The 22,225-nt window shown below is 42.6% G+C and overlaps 1 protein-coding gene across 1 annotated transcript in view; it reads right to left on the reverse strand.

Moving 5' to 3' along the window:
- Window positions 1-410: 410 nt before the first annotated feature.
- Window positions 411-22,225, reverse strand: part of LOC149299322 (SHC SH2 domain-binding protein 1 homolog B-like) — a 33,351-nt gene continuing 11,536 nt past the window's right edge. The window contains exons 5-17 of the mRNA XM_089486341.1: window positions 9,187-9,389; window positions 8,390-8,560; window positions 7,311-7,426; window positions 6,466-6,674; window positions 6,006-6,098; window positions 4,260-4,499; window positions 3,994-4,171; window positions 3,637-3,757; window positions 2,783-2,914; window positions 1,524-1,642; window positions 1,189-1,275; window positions 826-967; window positions 411-736 (exon numbers count right to left, since the gene is read on the reverse strand). Of these exons, the coding sequence (XP_089342467.1) occupies window positions 411-736; window positions 826-967; window positions 1,189-1,275; window positions 1,524-1,642; window positions 2,783-2,914; window positions 3,637-3,757; window positions 3,994-4,171; window positions 4,260-4,499; window positions 6,006-6,098; window positions 6,466-6,674; window positions 7,311-7,426; window positions 8,390-8,560; window positions 9,187-9,389 (2,137 nt within the window). The remainder of the gene's footprint in view (window positions 737-825; window positions 968-1,188; window positions 1,276-1,523; window positions 1,643-2,782; window positions 2,915-3,636; window positions 3,758-3,993; window positions 4,172-4,259; window positions 4,500-6,005; window positions 6,099-6,465; window positions 6,675-7,310; window positions 7,427-8,389; window positions 8,561-9,186; window positions 9,390-22,225) is intronic.

A 22,225-nucleotide genomic window follows, 5' to 3' on the forward strand; every position in this document is an offset into this window, starting at 1 on the left:
TTAGCCATGTAATTCTAAAGTTCTTACTGAAATAATAAAAATAAAAAAAGTTTTGTAGCGATACCGAGTACAACCCCTTGAAATGTACAATAAAAAAAAACCCTGAAAATGAACGCATCCACTGCCTAGAAGTGGGAATTTTTGCGGTAGACAAAGTGCGAGTAGCAAGCTGTGAAATTTACAAGTCCACATCTTCAGTCCTGATAAAGAACATCAAAGCAAAAAGTCCAGGGTACGGCCATGTATTTATATACACACGGTACGCTCGGGTATATATACACACGGTACGCTCGGGTATATACACACACGGTACGCTCGGGTATATACACACACGTGCAATTCCTTTTCAGTGAATAAATATAGAAAACGTAAAAAGTGTATAACGCTGCGTGTAACGTCTGTGCATCGCATTAGAAGAGGAAGGTACCAAAGCTGCCTTTTCCGTTGCGTTTGAATTGGTTCCCCACTATGGAGACAAACATCTCTTGGGACGTCAGTTTGTCGTCATCTGCTTTGGTGATGCCCAGGGTGCTCAGCCTTTTCTTCATAACAATCTTCCGTCTTGAATTAGCGACTAGTTCATTTGTGATGGCGTGATTACCTTCAGCTTCCTTCTGACCTACAGAGGAAATATATTTCTGCTCATCTGCCACGTCACAAGCTTCAATATCCAGTGGTGGAAGGAGCACATCTAACGGAGCCTCTTGTTCCTTTACTTTCTCTTCAGGGTTGTGACCTACAGCACATCAGTAAGGGTTAATTAACATCCCAGAAACGCCAAAGCCCAACAAAAGGCAGATGCTCTTTAAATAGTTATATAGTTACCTTCAGACTCTTCTGGCTCTTCGTTCAACACGTCTAAGGTGGCTGCAGGCTTCACCAAGACAACTCCGTAACCCTCGTTATTGTGTATGACGTTGTTCTCCATGATTATTTTGGGGGTGTCGTAAACAATATCGATGAAGTCCTGCAAACAGAAAAGACTGTAACGTGGCTCTTAACACCAGTGCTGTCTTCATACATGGTTTACCATAATGGAAGTGGCGCTGTCTATAACTGGAGATGGACGGACAGTAAATATATAGCATTATAAAGGTCCGTAGTAATGCTCGGTGCTGATTGCCCAAATACCATCAGCACTAGATTGTAATGCAGCTGCTAAGACCCAGAACGAAGGCAGGTACTTACCTTAATAAGAATGCCGTCGCGGCAGTGGTGAACGCCATTTCCAGTCAATATACAGTTACTGCCGGGGTAGATCTCTATTCCTGCTCCCTGCCACAAACACAAAGGGACAGAAAAACCTAGTGAGCGTATGTGTGAGGCGGGCAGTCTGTACCCTGAACAAGCAGTTAGGTTCCTGTAACCGTTACAAATCCAAACCCATTAATGCTTAGAGTGCCCTGAGGGATTGTGCAATAAAAGGTCCTAGAGGGACACACGCCCTGCCATAGGCCATGCAATAAATTTCGCTGGTTTCTGTAGCAAGGCATCTGCATAAGGATTGAATATAAAACAGATACCTTGGCACCATACAGGTCACAATACTTCATCAGGAGCTCTGCAGAGTTCTTCACCGTGACTCCTGACGTCTCACACTGTAAAACACAGTTATCCAGCTCTGCCTTCCCACTGTGGACACCTAGAAAAGTGGAAAACCGTGAGAAACACTCGTATAATAATAAGAACCGGTTCCCACGTGGAATGGTTTAGTTATTTTGTATCGCGGTAGCGGTCAGGTAGGACATGGAGCCGGCATTGCCACTTTATAAGCCATTGGTAGCCCTATTCCTGCACTAGGCTTGTTCTAAGCGCAGAGAAACGAGCCCCAGGGACAGGCTGCAGCCTCCACCGCTGGCACGGCCTTCCTGCGATCTCCTCTCGCACTAATTGCAATGAGATGAGAAGTAAACGAAGGAGTGAGAAAAAAGCTTTTACTCATCTCTCTCCACCGTGCAAGAAAAGCCATCAAGTGGTTAAGATGTTTGGAGCAATATTGAAAGTTTGGAGCACCTTGTGTTATAATATTAATTTACACCATTGTCGGAAGAGTGCAGTTAGATGCTCGGCCCGACCCAGCTGTCTGCAGCTTACGTGTATTAGGTACTTGTTAAAACAACAGGTATTCGTGCTAATTAGACACAAGCCTCAGGAACACAGCTTCACACTCCGACGTCGGAAAAGAAATAATTGTGGCAGTGACAGGAGGCGAGATGGGATTACGTTAAGGATGCATACAGATTTTCAGCAACGTTTTAAATCCGTGCACTTTTATACATACAGGAGAATCCCCGCGGATTTAGACCAGAACACCGAACAAAAAGGAAAAATAAATCGGTAGTCACTTAAATTTAGGCCACTGGTGACCGTCATTCAGGATCGTTAAAAAATCATGGAGGGCAAAGAGGCTGCCTCAACCACGAAACAATAACGGGAGCACGTCGGACGGGGCTTACGGCCCAAGCACATTACAGCCCACAAGCTGCTACAACGAAGGAAGCCAACACACGTATGTACAGAGAAACATACAAAGTATGCGTGTGCGCATCCATGTAAGATATACATTGAAAGTACTAAACACAACATTCTCTATTGTCCATAACGTAGAACCCCTGCATGCTGGGATCTATAGAACAGAAGAAAGACTTTTCCTACTTATAAAGAACTATTTCTGTCCCATCTCTCCTCATTCTTGTTTCCTCAGGCAGTGATTAGAAAGCAGAGGTCATTTACGGCCATCCGTGGCCACTTTGTGCAGCTCACAATAGCCGAGGCTACTTACTTATAATGCCTTCCACTCCTTCGTGTTGGATAAATTTCACGTTGGAGATTTTGACGTGGGCTCCGGTGCAGTCGACAAAATTGTCCCCTTTCCCCTTTTTTTCAATAACAACATCGTCTGGCAGACCGTATCCTGTGGAAAGAAAACATCCAGCGATGCATGAATACTGCAGTTAGTAAAACTTCCAACGGCTTCCAGAACAGACGTGGCCACCAGCCAGCCTTTTGCTACTCAAACCAGACAATGGAGACCTAACCGGGGGACGCAAACGAAGTTCACGTAACGCGGACTGCATTGTGTTAACCAGACGTGCAGAACTCGTCGCTTCACATAAAGCAAGCAGGCGTAGGAGAAGAGATCTACCATGATTTCATTGCGAGAAGCTTCTAGATTAAAGAATGTGGAATCAAAGTAGCGTTTCCTTTTACATTATATCTTCCGCCTGCTCTGGCGAGTTGGAGGGGAGCCCATCGGAAAATAAAAGTCTGTGTTTGGCAGATAATAAACAGCCAAGGCAGTAGGGAGCTCCAAAGTCCTATTTCAGCGCAGCAGGTCTATATTATAACTAGAAATCCCACATATATGTAAATATAGCAGGCAGCCTTAGCGGCTTCTGAACAGCTGAATCCTAAACCGAAACCCAACATACTGACTGGTAAAGCCGGCCTGGCTAGTCTGTAACGCCATATCTGCGGCCAACGAGCAAGTTTCAATTATTGTTATTAGTAGCTCGGATAACCATGAGCATTAAGCTCATGGACGATGGCTTTTGTAAGTAATGGACCCAAACGTATAATCCGACCAACCCATTGCACAGTAACCGGCTGTACACAAAGCCCTGACAGTGTGCTTACCTTCTAGCTCTATAGAGTCTGCGATGCCGATCACCCCATAAACCTCATATCGGCCGGGACAGATAATGACAAGGTCCCCCTCGTAGCACGCGTTTACGGCTTCCAGCGGGTCTCTGTGAAACTGCAGAGCAAACAAGATGTACAGATGTGGGAGAAACACATGCGCATGCCACTGCAGGGTGCCCATGGGCTTCACTTAATGGTTTAAGCTACATATAGGAGCTGAAAAGGGCTCTGAAGGCAACTATTCCTGAAAAATGGCACCAGGATGCATTGGCACAAAATGTATGCGCAATCAGGATTCGATGTGTAACTAAAACACGAGAAGTAACGCTGTTAGGACAATTGGCTCCTCACCTGAATCTCTACATTTCTGTGTCTGTTCTCAGGCTGAAGTCTTTCCGTCATTAGGTCCTGTAAGGTGGTGAAGGTCATTGTTGTGGATACGATATGAATAACTCTCCCACCCGTCTGACGAAGTCCTTTGGCTTTCACGCTGTACGAGCCAGAGTTTCTCTGATAACAGAACAGATATCTGCAGAAACAATGCAAGACATGACTCCTTTACAATGTCACCGGGACACGACGTCACGCGCAGACGCTCACTGCGGCTCCAAACCAACCTTAGGAGAGGGTTTTCAATCAGTTTGAGCTTCCTTTTCAAATTCTCCATCTGGTCATCCATCTTCATCCCCTCCACCATAGACACGTTATCCAGTTCCAGTTCCGAGTCGGAATCTTTGTTGGATAAACTGTTGCGTAGGTTGGTGAACCGCGCATAAACCTCCTCACATTCCGAGAGAAGCTTGTGATATTCCGACACGAGCGCTGATGGGATCCGATCTTCCAGGATGTCATAATGTCTGCAAAAGAAGTACATGCGGTTGTGACTTTAGCCTTAGGCACCGAACACAGAACGCGGTCCTTCAAAAGACCCCATCACGTCGAGCGACTAAGTATTCATATGCGAGCTTCCCACCACTTTCATCCTGTCCTAGTCTAATGTTCTTGGCGCATCTTCCCAGCTGAATTTCCTACATGAAGTATCGGAGGTGTCTGCAGCTTTTGATGTTACCAACAGTCAATGGTTGCAACAGTAACAGAACAAGAAGAGAGAAGAAGCACTCAGTCTACCCGGAGAAGACAACGTCTCAGAACGTAAAGCGGGCTAATCACAAAAGGGGATTTCAGTTCATCTATAATGACCGCGTTCTATAAACGTGCATTTCTGGAGATGTAGGACATGGGACAGAAAACGTGTGGAGGTTAAAACACAATATACGCGATTTATCATGTACTCTAGAAATGTAATTGAAAGTAAAATGCCCAAATGGGAGGCCCTAGCGCAAAGGCAAAGTAAAAGCACACCAGCCTCCGAGGCAACTATAAGTCAAGCACCACATTTTCGCGTGGGTTGCTTGTACAAGTATACACCGGCCACGGCAAGAACTCCAAATTTTGACAGGAGCCGCAATCTGTCACTCTCTTTCATCGCCTCCTCCTCGCAAATGCAAACAATTTACTGTCTATTAAGACTGATCGGATCACAAAGGCTTTGGCTGGTATTTATCACGCCGGTATCCACCTTCTATCATCCTAAATGGCTCGGAGGTGTGTAACCAAATACTGCGACAAGCAAAGTTATCTTTGATGTAAGAGAAAGCACCCCTCCTTTCCTTTGCTGGACCATCTGCTGCGTTGCTCACACATCTCCCAGACAAATGCCTTTTGTCATCTGCAAATGTAAAGTTTGCAGTCGAGAGTAATTTCTGATAGGTGCTGAAAACGAATGGACTAAAGCAGTCACAACAGGCTTCTCCAGAAAAACAATCTCATCATTAAAACCTGTTTGCGCATGGAATAACGTACCTGCTGCTTGTTATTGTAAGACTATAACGAATTGCTGAGGAAGGAGTGTGAAAGATGTCTGCGGGATGGCTACATGTTCCGTTATATTGGGGGTATATAAGAAAGAATTAACACGCTTACTGAAGTGCATTGTGGGCAGATGCGCATCTAAAATTATATTAATGTGTGGGAAGAGTGGCGCGTCCGTATGCAAACTACCTTGAAAACATACTAAGAACAGGAAACATTGAGCCTTTTAACAGAGAATGGGTGCAATAAGGAGGCAGTTCTGCATTTATGGTAAAAATACATGGTTTGTGTAGTTAAGCAGCGCCACCCAGTGGCCAACTGTCATCATTGCAATGCCACGTCTCAAGATCTGTGCAGAGTCCTCTCCAAACTTAGCTTTCAATGTGCAGATAAAGCCATTAACACATGACGTGGCACGTAAGTATGTGAGACGATAATTAAAACAATTTAAAAAACAAACAAACAAAAAAAAAAATTCCTGAAGGACTTACAGACGCAGGCGAGGTTCAACGCAACGGACAAAGAAATCCAAGCGGTCATCTTCCTCTTCATCCCACGGCCGCCAGATGTGCTGGTAGAAAAAACTAAAGAAAAGGAGGATTTCCTGATTCTTTTTTCTGGTACAAAGGTGCAATTATGCTCTTCAACAGAGAAAATGTGAGGTTTATGATACAGAACAGCAGAAAATAGTTTCTAGAAAAAGAGAAAGGGGTTAGAGAGAAAAGAAATAAGCGGAGGAAACTTCAGCGCATTCAAAATGAAAATACAGATTGAGATTCTCATAAACACGCCAAAGATTTGTAAAAACAGAGAGTGGCTGGAAAGGCCAGAATGAGATATTATCATTAATACATGTTCACTTATGCACCAGTTATCGCAGCTGATTGACAGGACCGGGTTACGGTACCCAAGTCTACTAAGCCAGGCAGGCGTGTGGTGAAATACACTTACCGCACATGCTCAACAACGAGCGCCGTCTGATCAAAGCCCCCTGAATCATCAAACACCACGTAAAGCTCCTGCAGAGGAACCTTCTGGTCCTTAACCTCCAGCAGGTCTCCAATGCCCTCCCCGCCAATGCCGCTGACCCGGGATTCAGAGAGCAGCGGCTCGCACAGCCGCACCACGGCTTTCAGACTGGACGGGTCCACATCTGTCACCTGCAACCAGTAGACCCGAGTCAGGGGACAGCCAACGCATTATAATAAACACGCTCATCCCCGCACACGTCGCGCTCATCCCCGCACACGTCGCGCTCATCCCCGCACACGTCGCGCTCATCCCCGCACACGTCGCTGCACGTCCCACCCTACGCTTCCTAAAAGTGATGCCATGTAATTGGATGTTCACCGGGAATGTATGTGCACATAGTAAAAACTGTCAGTGTTCTCATTTACAGCTTATGTGCAGGTTCACAACGCAGAGACGGCGAGCTGCCGGGACACGAACGGTTTATTAGCGCAGGGACGGCCCTGAAGGTAATCCGCGAAAAGGCCTGCCGATACCTGCTATGCGAGCCAGCTGTCAGCAGCCTCGGGGGGATCCCTACCGCAAAGCAAACTGCAAACGAAACTGTTTTTAAATGCGAGTCCTTTATTAAAAAATACTCAGGCAGAGAGTCCCTTAAACACAACGGAGGATTTAGAGCCGTGAGTGCGCTCCGAAATAGATTTAACGATACTGAGGGACCCGGTGAGCAGACGGCTCCCTCATCCTCTGCTGCGTCCTGCGCTTATATTTCACTCGCATACTTCTCATTCTACGAGGTCCAGGTCAATAAACGGCGCTCAACGTACCTCCACCAGAACGTCGAAGATATCTGTGTGCCAGACAGCCTTCCAGCCCGTCGGCTCTATAGCCTTCTCTACGTATTCACCGATGAATTCTTCGACTTCTGATGGCTTGCTATCACCTTAGCAAAAAAGATTTAGAAGGTGTTAAGGATGCATCTTTGAGATATTTGGGTCAGGCTGGCACAACGGCTGCCATGATATGAATTTCCATGTGAGACGTGTAGTAGGATGGAGAGACTGAGCAATAACCCGGTACCAAACATCTCATGAAGCACCGTGCCCTGCGTTAGGATGGGTGAACCTCAGGGACAGGCTCGCTCTATATATCTTTAGCGAACGGAGCCAAGGGCACGGCTCCGACTCTCAGGGCCAGGATAGCAGCGCTCTGAGGGCCACGCGGTGACCAGCGGGAAGCAGAGGAGCTTAAACATGTTATATCCCGAGCCGACTGTGAGAAGCCTATATTTAGACAGCATGCGCGTCTGTGACAGCAGAGACATCTGCGCACCTGTTTATTTGGCACATCAACTGCAGTTCCTGCTGAAAAAGAAATATCTGGTGGTCCGCTCTTCATCGCTACAGAAAAATCTGGTTTTGCAAATAAGGTTTATTTTAAGCATGAAGCTGCCAATGAGGAGTGGGGGGGGCCGACAGTCCACAGATGGTAAGGAGGAAAATAAAACTCACTTTCTAGTTAGGTTGAGTTTGCTAAAGTGTCAAAGTCAAGTACAAGAGGCTGGCCATCAACCCGCTGGTCTGAGGTCACACTGCTCTGTCCTCGTTTAATAACCAAGTCTGATAAATGAGAAACGTATCTACTGTAGAACTTTGTAAGACAGCAGATACATGAGCTGGATGCGGCCCTTAACGGTCTGGGGTATGACCCCCCCTGACTAAGCAGCTGGTCCCATCACCGAGTGTCCCATCACCGAGTGTCCCATCACCGAGTGTCCCATCACCGAGTGTCCCATCACCGAGTGTCCCATCGCATTATAAACTCTGGTGTGGATGGTCCTGGATGAAGAGGCAGGTTGATGCTCATCACACAGCAAGCGAGCAAAGCACGGAATGACGGCACTTACCGAGCAGATAGTCCTTATACGCCTCAAACCTCTCGTAGAACAGAAGGTTGTTGGTCTGAAATACATCAGGAAACAGCACGTTCCCGGTTGATGTGAAGTGCGGCACCGATTTCCCGAGCTTCTTGCAGCTCCCGTAGTCACTTGCACTGTCGTATCCCTCTTGGAACAAACCTAGAGATGGGGCAAAGCTTTTTGAGGAACATATCTCAGCGTCCATCCCCTCTGTGCTCAGACCGGCGATCGTTCCCACCGTGCTATATCGTCACATTGTCACCGAAGCCGATAACATTATTCAGGATCCGCAAGCGCTGAGCGTTCAGGAGGAAGCGAGCGGGTCCCATCGCTAAAGAGAGGAAGAACCCGCAACCCCGACACTTCATTCATCAACCACAGCTAAGCCTGCCCCGCATTATAAAAACATCTAAACAACGGAGAGACATAACGAGTGTCCTGCGGGGCCGGGAGGCCGCGTTCTGGTAAACCCTTTTAACGCGGGAAGGAATATTAAGGAAGGGTAAAGACGAGCTGATCGTGGCCGAGCTGAAACGCGTTGGCATGAAGTCAGTAAATACACCGAGCAGATGCAGTCACCGAATAAAGTCATTACACACAGGGGCTGCATTATTCCTTCCGTAACGCTCAGTCTCAGCACTCGGGCGGCCATGCACGGCAATGACTAATGTTTTCCTTCAGCAGTGAAACTTTAGTGGAAATATTTGTCTCGAGGAGCAGCAATAATAAAACACAGAGGCCCCAAAGTGATTTATTTCCAAGCATGACAGGAAAACGCCATTTACAGGCACGGCGAAAGCTAGTCGAGGACTCATAGGGAGGGTGGAGGCGACACAGACACCGGCACACAGGGGCAGGCAGTTCTGGGAAGAGGGGCACATAGACCGGGGGCACATAGACCGGGGGCACATAGACCGGGGGCACATAGACCGGGGGCACATAGACCGGGGCATGCTGGGGGCAGCACTTTGCACATGGATGCTTTGCTCTGTCATAGCCAAATAATGGAACAAACCAGAGAATCACATGGGCTCTAATACTATAGAAATCTATACTACTCTATATAGAATTACACAACTGCGCTAAGCAACCAGGAACCAATAATGGACATCATATATACATATAGTGTGCGTGGGGACACTACATATATATAGAGTGCATGGGGGGACTATATATATATACATATATATATATATATATATATATATAGAATGGGTGTGTACATGTGTGCATTACATATACAAATAAAGAGTGCGTGTGTACAATATATATATATATATATATAGCATATATACACATATAGAGAGTGTTTGTACATTATACATACATATAGTGTGTGGGTGTGCCTACATCGTATGGAGTGTGTACATTTAACATATATCACCTATACATATAGAGAGTGTGTGTGTTTACATTATATGGAGTGTGTACATTTAACATATATCACCTATACATATAGAGAGTGTGTGTGTGTTTACATTATATGGTGTGTGTACATTTAACATATATCACCTATACATATAGAAAGTGTGTGTGTGTTTACATTATATGGTGTGTGTACATTTAACATATATCACCTATACATATAGAGAGTGTGTGTGTGTTTACATTATATGGTGTGTGTACATTTAACATATATCACCTATACATATAGAGAGTGTGTGTGTGTTTACATTATATGGAGTGTGTACATTTAACATATATCACCTATACATATAGAGAGTGTGTGTGTGTGTTTACATCATATGGAGTGTGTACATTTAACATATCACCTATACATATAGAGAGTGTGTGTGTGTTTACATTATATGGAGTGTGTTTGGGGACAGATGTAACTTTCTCCATATATTTATACACAGATCGGCCCCGCTGTTTATCCACGCAGTGTACCGTGCAGGCCTGCAGCACAGACCGTGTCCCTCCCGCACCGTCATGCAGGGATCCGGGATCGTTACCTCTACGTAAGTCCCGCTCGCTGCTCGCTGGGAGATCGGCCTCGGTGACGGGCATGTCCTCCATGGCCCGGGGAACGGTTCCGGTCCACACCCGACGATTACACTTTCAAATTCGCCCGCTCCTGTGCAGTCCGATGACGCTGACGTAGAGCTTCTCACTGATTGGCTGCCGTGCCCAGCGACACAACTAGGCAGACACTGCTCCGTCTTGTGGCCACTAATGGGTAAGACATGCAACAGCGACACAGCCTGGCAGGCACAAAGAGGAATACTGCTCCGCCTTGTGGCCACTGATGGGTATGACATGCAACAGCGACACAGCCTGGCAGGCACAAAGAGGAATACTGCTCCGCCTTGTGGCCACAGATGGGTATGACATGCAACAGCGACACAGCCTGGCAGGCACAAAGAGGAATACTGCTCCGCCTTGTGGCCACAGATGGGTATGACATGCAACAGCGACACAGCCTGGCAGGCACAAAGAGGAATACTGCTCCGCCTTGTGGCCACAGATGGGTATAACATGTAACTGATAGGAAACGTGTTTATTCATACATTTGGCTTTACATGGAATAACGAGGCATAAAGCAGGCAGTGTACACTGAAATTTAAAGCACCTTTTCTGGTGGCCAGTCCCAAACCTCTGTGCTTTAGGAGCTCAGAGAGGGTACAATGTATTGCATGAAAAGCCAAAACGTTACATATATGGTTATCTGCCAGCCAGAGGGGAAAAAGAAGATTCAGAAGATAAAAATTGGTTGAAAACAATGGGAATGTACAAATGTGAAGCTATGTGTATATTTTGCCAAAATATGTAAAAAAATGCAAAAAAAATTGAACTTGAGAGAAATGACTCTTTAAAAAAAATATTTTTATTATTATTGAAAAATAAAAACTAAAAAGAAAGTATAGATAAACAACAAATAATCACGACTATTCATGTTTATTTTACTTTTATAGGATCCATGTTTATAGATATATATAATGTTTATTATGTTTATATTGTGATTCTATATTATATTTTAATTGCTATACAGGGAATACCATGCATTTAATTTCCAGAACACACGCTATGTTTTCCTATGTAACCTCTATAAGGAAATTAATTCTTGTCTCTATGCCTATGACTAAGCATCAGTGTTAGGCGTAAAATGTGTAAGGCGCTCACTCACCGGATGTTGAGTCCCCTCTTATGTTAGCCATGTAATAAATATGATATTTTGAATCACACAGTCCTTGTTTGGAGCTTTTTTACAATGTTACGCATTCGCATTTTCTTTGTTAAATTTGGTGTTGAAGGCAGCATCCCAGTATGCCAATCCAGGCATGCCAATGCTTAACTGTTATTGACACAAAAGCCAGCACCGATCATCTGTTGCTATACTGAAAAATACTGGTTTTATGTGCAAAGCCTTAAGATGAAAAAAATACAGATCTGCTGAGATTTATTGAGAGCTTTTTCTTTGTCTAAATGGGACAGAAGCTTCAAGCGTAGACGCTCATTGAGGCTGATTTGGAAACCACCAGATGCACAAATAAATATTAAAATCAACAGCAGGCATCACAAGCACAATTCATTTCTCTAAATTTTTGTAATTACCTATTTATGTATCCATTAAAATGTATTTGTATTAAGCAATCACAGTCATTTTTAGTATTCTTTTTCCTCTTTGCCACAAGATGTCTCCAGTATTCCTATAATAATGTTACACTGATGTCGCTGTTCCCTGCTGAGTACTGTCAGAAGTTCCTCCGTTTTCAAATCCACTGCCAAATGTTTAATTGCTTTCTTTTCCCGAAAATTCAATAAAATTAGCTGACTCGTGTTATACTGCCCCAGTCGGCGCATGTATCCTCCTTCACATGACCAATAGAAGGTTCTTTATATGTATTTCAAATGTGTTAAAATAACAGCATAATATATATACTAATATAGATTAAATATTCATCATTTCTCTCAGCACATTATAGAGAGCTTAGATGGTGACACGTACAGAAAAACAGATACAAGCAAAACCATCAGTGGTAAATGCATCTCTGTGTTCCAGATTATACATAAAAAGTAAAGACACATACCAGCCATGGTCCAAAGCTGCACTAATCCAAAGCTTGATAATATACACGTGTCATAGTATGGGCAGCAGCAGGAATCCATGTGCATCAGTGGATGTTACGTAGCCCAGAGCATACCTGGTAGAACCCCTAGGAACGCTTCACCAGATAATGGCATGGTAATATGTTGTGGTGGAGGACTGGGAGGTGGGCTTGCCCCTCACTGCATCCCCAATAAAAGTTGGAAGGCAAGGGACAAAATCACAGATCTAGTCTAAATAACACATAAACACTCCAGTACCCCGTGCATGATTAAAAATGGTGCAACTGTTCCTTTAACACAGAGCAGGCATCATAAACAACAATAAGCAAGCTGCCCGTGTGATTCATTCAAACCCACTCAGCATGAGATGTTAAACTGTGTTACATGCTGTCAGCCAGCGGCACATGGAATGACAAAATGAATGGTATTTAAGGGTCTGGTCAAATGTGTACTTTTGATGGAAAAGTGCAGATATGAATCAGCGACTCGCTATAAGGTCTACGGATCCATTTGCTTGAGTTGTGCTATTTTTTAATGAACCGACATGTCAGTTTTACAAGCCTTTGTGGTCTAGACATTTACAGTCTGCAGAAGGCTTTATGACACCTATTTTAAAGATCTAAGAATATTCCTGCGGCCAGACACGCGTATATTTCAGTCTACTATTAAGATATATTAAGTCATATTGAGCATGCCTGCTAGCAGTGATAATATGCTATACTAATATCAGATTAATGAGTCGCGCAGACCCTTCATGGGCCATCATTAGCAAGAGGCTTCTGGGGTCATGTCCAATGTGGATAAATAACAGAATGACATTTTCACATGTGGCCGACTATAATCTCTTTTGTAACTCCTCCCACTGGACCCTAACCACACCCACTACATTCTAGTCACTCCCACTGCATGAGCATCTCACACTGCATTCTAACCACTCCTGCTGCATTCTAGCCATTCTCCCTGCATTCTAACCACTCTCACTGCATACTTGTCCTACGATGACTGTAATCCAAGTTGTCCAGCCCTAGCATTTGACTTCCCCGTGATTTAAGCTTCTAATGCACAGTAACTTTGTATATACAAAAAGCCAAAAGGTTTTTAAGCCTTTCCTGGATCATAAAGTCAGCACCATGTCTCATGTTTAATGCATTAGTGACCACTGAAAGGCGATGTTAGAAAAAATGTCATGGCTGATTTGATAAGAGCCTCTTAAATATCTGAACATAATGGCAGGTTACAAGCCTATATTATGAAACATGTAATCAAGAGAAGTATAAACTAGTCTCAAATAAATAAGATATTACTTAATCAAACCAGGTCTGAAAGGGCAGGGATTAGAATGAAACTTCATATGGATAAAAATAAATCATGTATTTCTGAGCCACCGTTAACAGCATTTAGTAATTACCCTGCTGTAGAAAGCGCTCATCTAATGCAATGTGCTTTGCTCCTATTTATACCTGTCTATACCTGAGCCTCCACATCAAGGTCCTTGATCGCTTATCTTTGGGCTCAACCCCAGTGGCGTCACTAGGGTTGGTGTCACCCGGTGCGATGACACATGGTGTCACCCCTTCTTAGTAATGTGTTTTTCCTCCTCCGCCGTCCAGTGATGATCTGCCAGTGCCGGGTCTGCCTCCTCCACTCCGGTTGCAGCCGTGCTATGGTAGGGTGATCCCAGGCGGATTACACTCTTATAGAGTTCCCTGCCTGTTGTGGTGTCGCCCCCTGTAAGGTGTCACCCAGGGGCGGTCTGCACCCTCAGCACCCAGGTTGTGACGCCACTGCTCAACCCCTTGCTAAGTGTTTCAGGGTGAAGGGCTTCTCCGGTGTGTGCTCCTGGGTGACGGTAGATGTGACAACATTGGCTCAGACCTAAAGTAACGGCTGGGATTCATCTGGCCAATGAGGAAATGTAGAAATAAATACATACCTGGTTTTGGAGGTAGGTAGTAGGTAGAGCTGCCGACACTATGTTTTTGGGGTTTTTTTACTGATCAATTGTATCAAGTAACAAATACATTGTGTTACTATATTTATCAATCCGTAACGCACAATCCATTACTTGCACCTATGTGACAATGCAGTTCCATTAATCCAGATTAAATCACATTTTTACTCTTTTTAAGTCTCATTAAATTTGCTGGATGTTGCTTCCCCTGGGAGTGTAATACTGGATGTCACACCATGAACTTGTTTTACAAAAGCCGCACAAGACAATCGGTACAAAATAAATGCGAAAACTTCTTTGAATCTAGAAAAAACACATTTCTATTTTTATCTTTAGAGACTGTGTACCTTCTGCGTCTGCGAAACTAGTGAAACACACAAAACATAAAGCTCTAATTAATTTGGAGCTAGAAGAAGAGGGGTATTGTGTTTAAAAATGACAAATTAATTGGGAAGGTGTGGGTGATAAAACATCCCTTCATTTTCTTGCCTTGATTGTGTCATCTGTATCGCAACACAAACCCTCCATGCTTCTTTGCCACGGTAAGCACGATATATTCACCACATTTAGCTGAAATAATCTGAAATAATAACATTAAATAATAATTTTCCAGACTCTGTCTAATCTCTTGGGTCTCTAGATGGATCACCCAACTGGCAGCCACTTCAGGCTGATTAGATTGTATTAAAGCTAGGCGAGTTGCCATCGCCTTGACACAAGTGCTTGGCTCGGCCCCAACTAACAAGATGGCTCTCAGCTCAAAGTTTGGTCTTTGCAAGCAGTCTCACTATTGTCTGTGTTAATTTACTGTCATCAGATTAACCACCAGTCTGTCTCTGTGTGCGAGCCTTTGTTCTTTGCTTTCTGTGCTTTCTGTATGTTGAGGTCACACATCACCCATGGGAAGACTGTGATGTCCTTCATCTATTACTCCTGCAAAGCTAGCCCTAAAAGGACCCGGGTCAACTTCTTGGTGCATCCCTGCTGAAAATAATCAGCACTGAAGGTCCACACCACATCTCGGTACAGTAAACATATATTGTTGGCATTGTAGACATTCTGGGTACCCAAGTAGAATACTAACCACCACTAATCCGCCACTCCAAAGCGAGGTTGAGATAGTCTAAGTGTCATTTCCCAAGAAGAAATTATGAAAATGTTCCAATTAACTGCAACTTCACGTACGCCTGCTCTGACGGTTAATCAGAAGAATGGTGCACGCCTTTTAATTGACTTGTAATTAGGAAGCAACACAAGAGTAATTGTGACCTATTTGCATACAGCTTTCCGCAAAACAATATGTTTGTCTAAAGTACTACAAACATTCTAGTGAAAATCAGGAGGATAAAAAGTTTCATAATCAGGAAGCTAGATAGAGGTCAGCACAAAAAAGGCATTGCCCCGAGGGCAGGTACATGGTTTATTGAGCCTAGTGGTACCTACAATGTGAATCCAACCCTGACTATATTATAAATGTTACTTAAGTGGTAAGCTGCAGGATATTTACCCGTAAAGCTAAATTCATTTTAATATATCATGACATGGACATCTACCTTTATGACGTATACAAAACCATCAACCCTTCTTAGCCTCGTTATTTATTTATTTTCTTATCATGATGTGAGTAAGGATTGGTAATATGAAATGAAATAGCATCTGCTGGTGATCAAAAGTGTAATCAGCTACCACAGAGAAAACATCAGATTTTATTTGCTATAAACTGTTCCGGATGCTCTTTACCCCTGATTACAAAGTCTAGCATTACATCTTCCATGTGATGATGGCCACCTGTGATGCAATATACATTAGAAGAGCTTTAAATCCAATACCACCGTGTTGCTTCTCCACGTTCATTGAGTATGTATGATCCAGCACACAAATATGTGTTTTGCAGAAAATTGCAGGGCAGTTGGGGAAGGCTCGCCAAGCTATTCAGAAGCAGACAAAAAGACCGAATGAAAATTGCAGCTCTCCGATCATATTTGTCAGTTTTTCTAGTCTGCAAACAACCATGGATGATTACAGTTATTGTAAAATGTCTATTTCCACAGTTCGAAAACTTACAGAAAAGCAGCCATTTGCATAACCAAGAAATATTAGCAGGTTTGAAAATTGCTGATCCGACGATGCTAATAAAGAGATAAACTTTACGTCCTCGTAAAAAGTGTCCAACTGGCCTATTTTTTTTTCAAAAAATACCAACCAAAAAATGAGTTTCTTTCCAAACCATGAACTAAAGAAGCTATGTTTTTCTATTCACGTCCTCTTGACCGGAGGCAACAGGGGTTCTGTATTAAAAATGTGATTCTGGGGCAAAGTTGGAAATTGGTCTTACTGCCATATTAACAGAATAGAATGATCAAATAAGCAGGAACGTTCTATTAGTTGTTATGGTGATACTATGGGTGGCTTCTATTCTATAATAAGGCTTAGAAAAGTCTACTAGTCCATTTTCCAACAGGAGACTAAAGAAAATAAAGAAAATAAGCTTTCTTCTGCTCTTATATATATATATATATATATATTTCGTTGGTGCTTGGTATCACTCCCTGGCTGGTAAACCTTCCTGAAGTCTTTCCAGGTCTCTCAATGAACATTAAGTTACTATTATAAAGAAGAAGGCGAAGAGCTTTTGGCTCGCCTAATATGTCAAACGTCTGAAAAGCCCGCACGGGAGGTCTCAAATAGGCAGCATTGTTGGCCCAAAAGCAGAATCCCCTCATGGGGCTCACAATTCATCCAAAGCGTGTTCTGATCCTGTGTAGGAGTACAGGTAGAATTGTTCCTTACAGGCACAAAACAGAAATGTGTCCTTTATGCACTCCTTCATTAAGAATCTATTTACCCGTCCTTATTACAAAAGGATTATTCTATTAGCAGAAAAGCAATTTAATACAAACATCACTTTGCTGGTTAATTATCACGCCTTGTGTACAGAGCATTTCAACATCTTTCTCTCTAATAAGACTTTGTTTCTCCGTGATTAACTCATGGGTTCACGTTAGGAAATTTCGTGTTTTTCCGGATGTAATAGTTAATTAAGCCAGTAGCATGATATAATTTGTGTTAATGTGTCAGACAAAGTGCAGCGTGCATGGTGGTATGAAGCAGTAGTACTGTCATGGATTGACGGGGATATAACCGTCTGTTAGAGTATTAAGAGTGCCCCAAGACAAGTGCTTTTATTTTATCTTAGGGAGAAAATTACAAAGAAAATCAGAAACCCAATTCCATGACTATTTTTGATGCATAAAAAAATGTCTCCAGTATAAGGACTAATGTAGTGTCACAGTCTGATACTGCGTAATTTATCTCTCAGTCACTTAGCCAAGGCGAAGTGTGCTCCTCTCAAATTTGGAGACTGATTTGGAGAGACAGCCAGTAACTGAGCGATGGTGGCATGCCTATCCAGATCTGGATCGGCAGAGGAAATGGAATATGATTTGAGGTCAGAACATCAGCGGGTAGGCAATCATTGAACAAAGTACCCAGACAACAGGAAATTCTCCCAATCTAAGACTACTACAAACGGCACAAAAGGAAAAGTGAGACGCCATGAACTCTCTGAAAGAGTCTTTTTCACGATCCAGCCTGTGAAGTCATCAATAAAACCTCTCAGAAGGTCTAAAATAGTGACTGCAATACTGAACTCTAGAGGAGGAACACAGACAACGTGTTCTTAACCAGAGAAAAAATCCAAGTAATCCTCTGAGTAAACAAAGCATATAAAAATATATATATCGGATGGATTTCAGTGACAGCCAACTGTGTCTGTACAATAACGAAATAAGCTCAATAACGAAAATATGGCAGAGAAAATATTAATTAAAGGCGCTAGGATTCATTTCAGGCTAGTGTTTATCAAAAACGAAGGCTTCCTAAAAGGTCATACATAAACAAAATAACTGTGTATCATTATATGATCGTTATTTCGGTTCATTCTGTGCATAGAACAGAAAATAAAGGTCAGATTACAATGATAGGTCAGCCATGCCAGACACATGACCCTTGCACTATACAATGCGGTGACAGTGGTTGATATTACCGTAAATAATACACACAATAAATGACACCAGCCCGACTTGGATTTTTTAATGGCCGCAGCATTCATTTACCTAGATGCCGCGACGTATTTTATTGAGAAAACATAAACAAAATAAGCAGTTAAACGGCAATAATTCACCTCACCGCTTAAGCCTGCTGTAGGATCCCATCCTACTACTATAAACATTACTACAGGTGCAGGTACCGCTGGTCGTTCCTCCACACAGCAGGTCGTGTTAAGGCGGATAACCTACTGACGTCATCATTCAACCAATTCTAACGGTAGCATCCAGCCAAGATCCAGATATTATTATTAACCCCTAACCTAGCACTTATAAGGGACCCTTCGGCGCACAGAAACCTTCAATACTTCCGCGGGCGGGTGGGAATCTTCATTCAGCAGGTAAGCACACTCCTTAGTAGTCATTGTTGTGAATAGGATGTCCCTTAGCGCTATTCCCTTTATATAGCAATTTTCCGCTAATTGCTCCAGGGGTCCCTTCTGTAGACAAAACCTCTTCGATAGCCCAGTACCCAAGAAACAAAAACAAACAATTAAAACACAGTAATTTAGGTTGAACAAAGAGCTAAGTCCCTCGAGTTTAACTCTTCTACCTATTGTTCCTACTTTTTATCCAAAAGAAGGAAAATAAATGAACATGTGATTTCTTTCCTACTACATCACAATAGATCTTGCTTTAGGAAAACATGACTTGTGCAATGGAGCAAGAGAAATTGGGGGCATGTTGTTATGTCGCTGATGTGTCACGTTGGTGTGTATCCACCCACTGGTGTCAACGACACTCAAAAGAAGGAAAATAAAAAGCCCCACAGAGAGAGAATTGTGTATCGGGGTTTTATGTGTTTGGCATGGCTTGCATGTCTACCATTAACTCTGTGTTATATCACTGCCAGGGCTGGTTGGTCAAAATTATAAGTATAATTCCCTTACTTTTATGTCTGTGACATTGGAGCACTCTGAAGCCTAAAATGCACTGCATGAGAGCACACCGTATCCATGGCGATGAAAATATTTTTTCCTCTAATTGTGATTTACATAACTCCACAGGCTCCCAGCTTACCTTTAACTATACAATGTATCAGTATGTTCTATGACATCATTTATTTTACCAATTCAACAAAAACCCTGATAATTATATTAATTATAAGGGAATATTGTTTTTTTTCCTATAATAGCACCAACATTTAATATGGCTTTGGACAGAGTTGCTTTTCTGCTTAAGATTGTTGCCAACTTCCACACGAATCCTTGGTTTCTGAATGCCAAGAACAAAGTTCTCAATATCCAGTAGCTTCCTAGAATAACTTGTAAGCACTAATTGCAATCTTTGTGCTTGCGAGCTGTGATTTCCTTGGAAGACATTACAGTGTCTGCGGTTTGTATCCGGAATATCAAACTATTACAGATAACAGGAGTCCGTTTCTGTCCCGTTCCTGTCCATGGTGCTGAAAGAAGCACACGCGACACATGGATAGTAAATCTCTTGCAATCTGCAGACCGCTGAATGATGCCCCTCCACGGCATTTAAGTCCCACGTTACCTAGAACAGAGTAGATTGATTGGAGTAGAATTTTTGCAGATACATTGAGGCAGACCTTTGTTAAAGTATAGCCACCTTGATATTTAATTATAAAGGACAATTTGTTACTGTTCACTGTTACTGTTAGCTCTAGCAACAAAACAAGGAGTCAAAATGCGTAGATGTCCTGTAAAACACATGTAATTTTGGAAGGAACTTTGATCTTATTTTCGTTGGTAGGATTTGACCCAAGGTTTTGGTGGGTTTTTACAAAAAAATACAGATTATTCTACTTGGCTACTGACTCGTCGGTCCGGGTGAAATTCCAGATTGAGGATATGCCCTTTTTTTTGTTACTTTGACTTCCTATATGAATTTTAATGCATGAGTAAATATTTGCAATTTAGTCCCTTGTAGTGCAGTCCAAATCATGCTGCGGGCATGATGGTATTATATTTCATTAAACCTGTTTTAACAACTGTTGTTAATAAAAAAAAACACATTTTATTTATAGACATTCTTTGAAATAATGTCTGTAATTCAGTTTCTATTGTTCCATTCGTCGTCTTAATTAACCTCTGATCTCCAACTGTGACCTTACGTCAAAGGCTTTGCAAGAAGCACAGAAAACTCCAAGCGGAACATAAAGAGATTTACAGCTGTAAATTGGCTGGGTATATAATGGCTAGAACGCTATAGTGACTCCTCAATCAGTTAATTACATGTTTTTATTGTTCTTTGCCCAGAATGGCAGCATGACACTAGAAGAACCGACAGTCTGCTGACTGTTTCTCTACTGGCTTGCCAGTGGTTATTTCTGATCTAGGTTTTGCACCTGTTTTGATTGGTATGTTGGCCCCATTTAAATGGTTGGCAGATTTTCCATTAATTGCAATGGCACATTGTGTGGGGGAGGAAAGATGGGTAGAGACACTAGTCACTTGCCGTCGTGGACTCTAAACGTACAGGCAAACTGTTTCTCCGTTTTCAAAGCAGTTAATGATAATCGGAATTGACTTACAGAAGAAACAACTCCATTAGCAGCCACCACTTTGGCCAAAGAGAGAGGTAAGGTGAGGTCAAGTAACGTACGGACCCACAAGAAGCATTTAGGATTTCGTAGACACCACAGGCAGAGAAATCAGGGGGTGAATAAATCAGACAATGAATCATAACAATGAATCATGTGGGAGCATTTTGACACATTTTGCAGTTCCAAGTACCTTCTTGCCACTGTGTAAGGACTCTAGGGTGTTTGACCCATTTGGCCCCTGCCTGGAACAGTGATATTGCCCAATGTAAAGGCGAGTTCTGGATCTCGCCCTACATTTAAGTTGCCAGTCATGTCACAGCACAGGCCAAAAGCATTCCCCCATACGGAAAACACTTGCCTGTAATATCAAAGGGAGTTTTATATTCCGTCCACTGCAAAGAAAAACATTCAAGGATTTTTTTTCCTGGAATTACACGCATTCAGATATAGAGGTTCTGCACTCCAACTCATAAAGTACTTTATTCGCTTTCTCAAATAACAGTTAATGCATTTCATCTAACGGAACAGATATTCTGGTGCTTTCATCAAAAAGAAAAGGGCTGTGCTTGCTGTCGCAGAGGGAAGATTGATTTGTATTAATATTGATGAATACACTTTCCTTTTATATTATTATTATTATTATTATCTATACATGCATTTCATTAGCATAGTATGCTTGTTTTTGCTTTTTAAATAGAAATAAAATCAATAAAAGCCCTTGAAACACAGCATGCCCGTCGTATTTGGATACAGTAAATACATCATTATGACTTAAGACATGAAAGTGTCTGAAACCCTCTACCTCCTTTTAACTTTCCATATGTGGCTTTTAATTTTCCTTAGGCTTCCTCTGACCACTAATGCAGTAAGTATATATATATATATATATATATATATATATATATATATATATATATATGCATTCACCAAACCAATGAATTTCCTATACACAATGCAATGTTTCACTCTTTTATTTTCTTTTTTACTTCCTTTAAGTTTCTCGAAGGGATCTGTGGCTTCTCAGGATGCTTGAGAATGAGGCTGCCTATAATGCCTCATAGAAACCTCGGGTCTGATTCTAGTATCAGTCTGCTCTGTGTCTGTCAATTCAGATGAGAGATTTGTCCATTAGAGACTTGTCGTAAGGAGAATTGATACAGCCATATTGGTCCAAGAGAAGATATGGATTTTATTCATAGTTCACA

The sequence above is a fragment of the Sceloporus occidentalis genome, unplaced genomic scaffold, assembly GCF_023333645.1.
Source record: "Sceloporus occidentalis isolate IW3139 unplaced genomic scaffold, rSceOcc1.0.p SCAF_29, whole genome shotgun sequence".
NCBI lineage: Eukaryota > Metazoa > Chordata > Lepidosauria > Squamata > Phrynosomatidae > Sceloporus > Sceloporus occidentalis.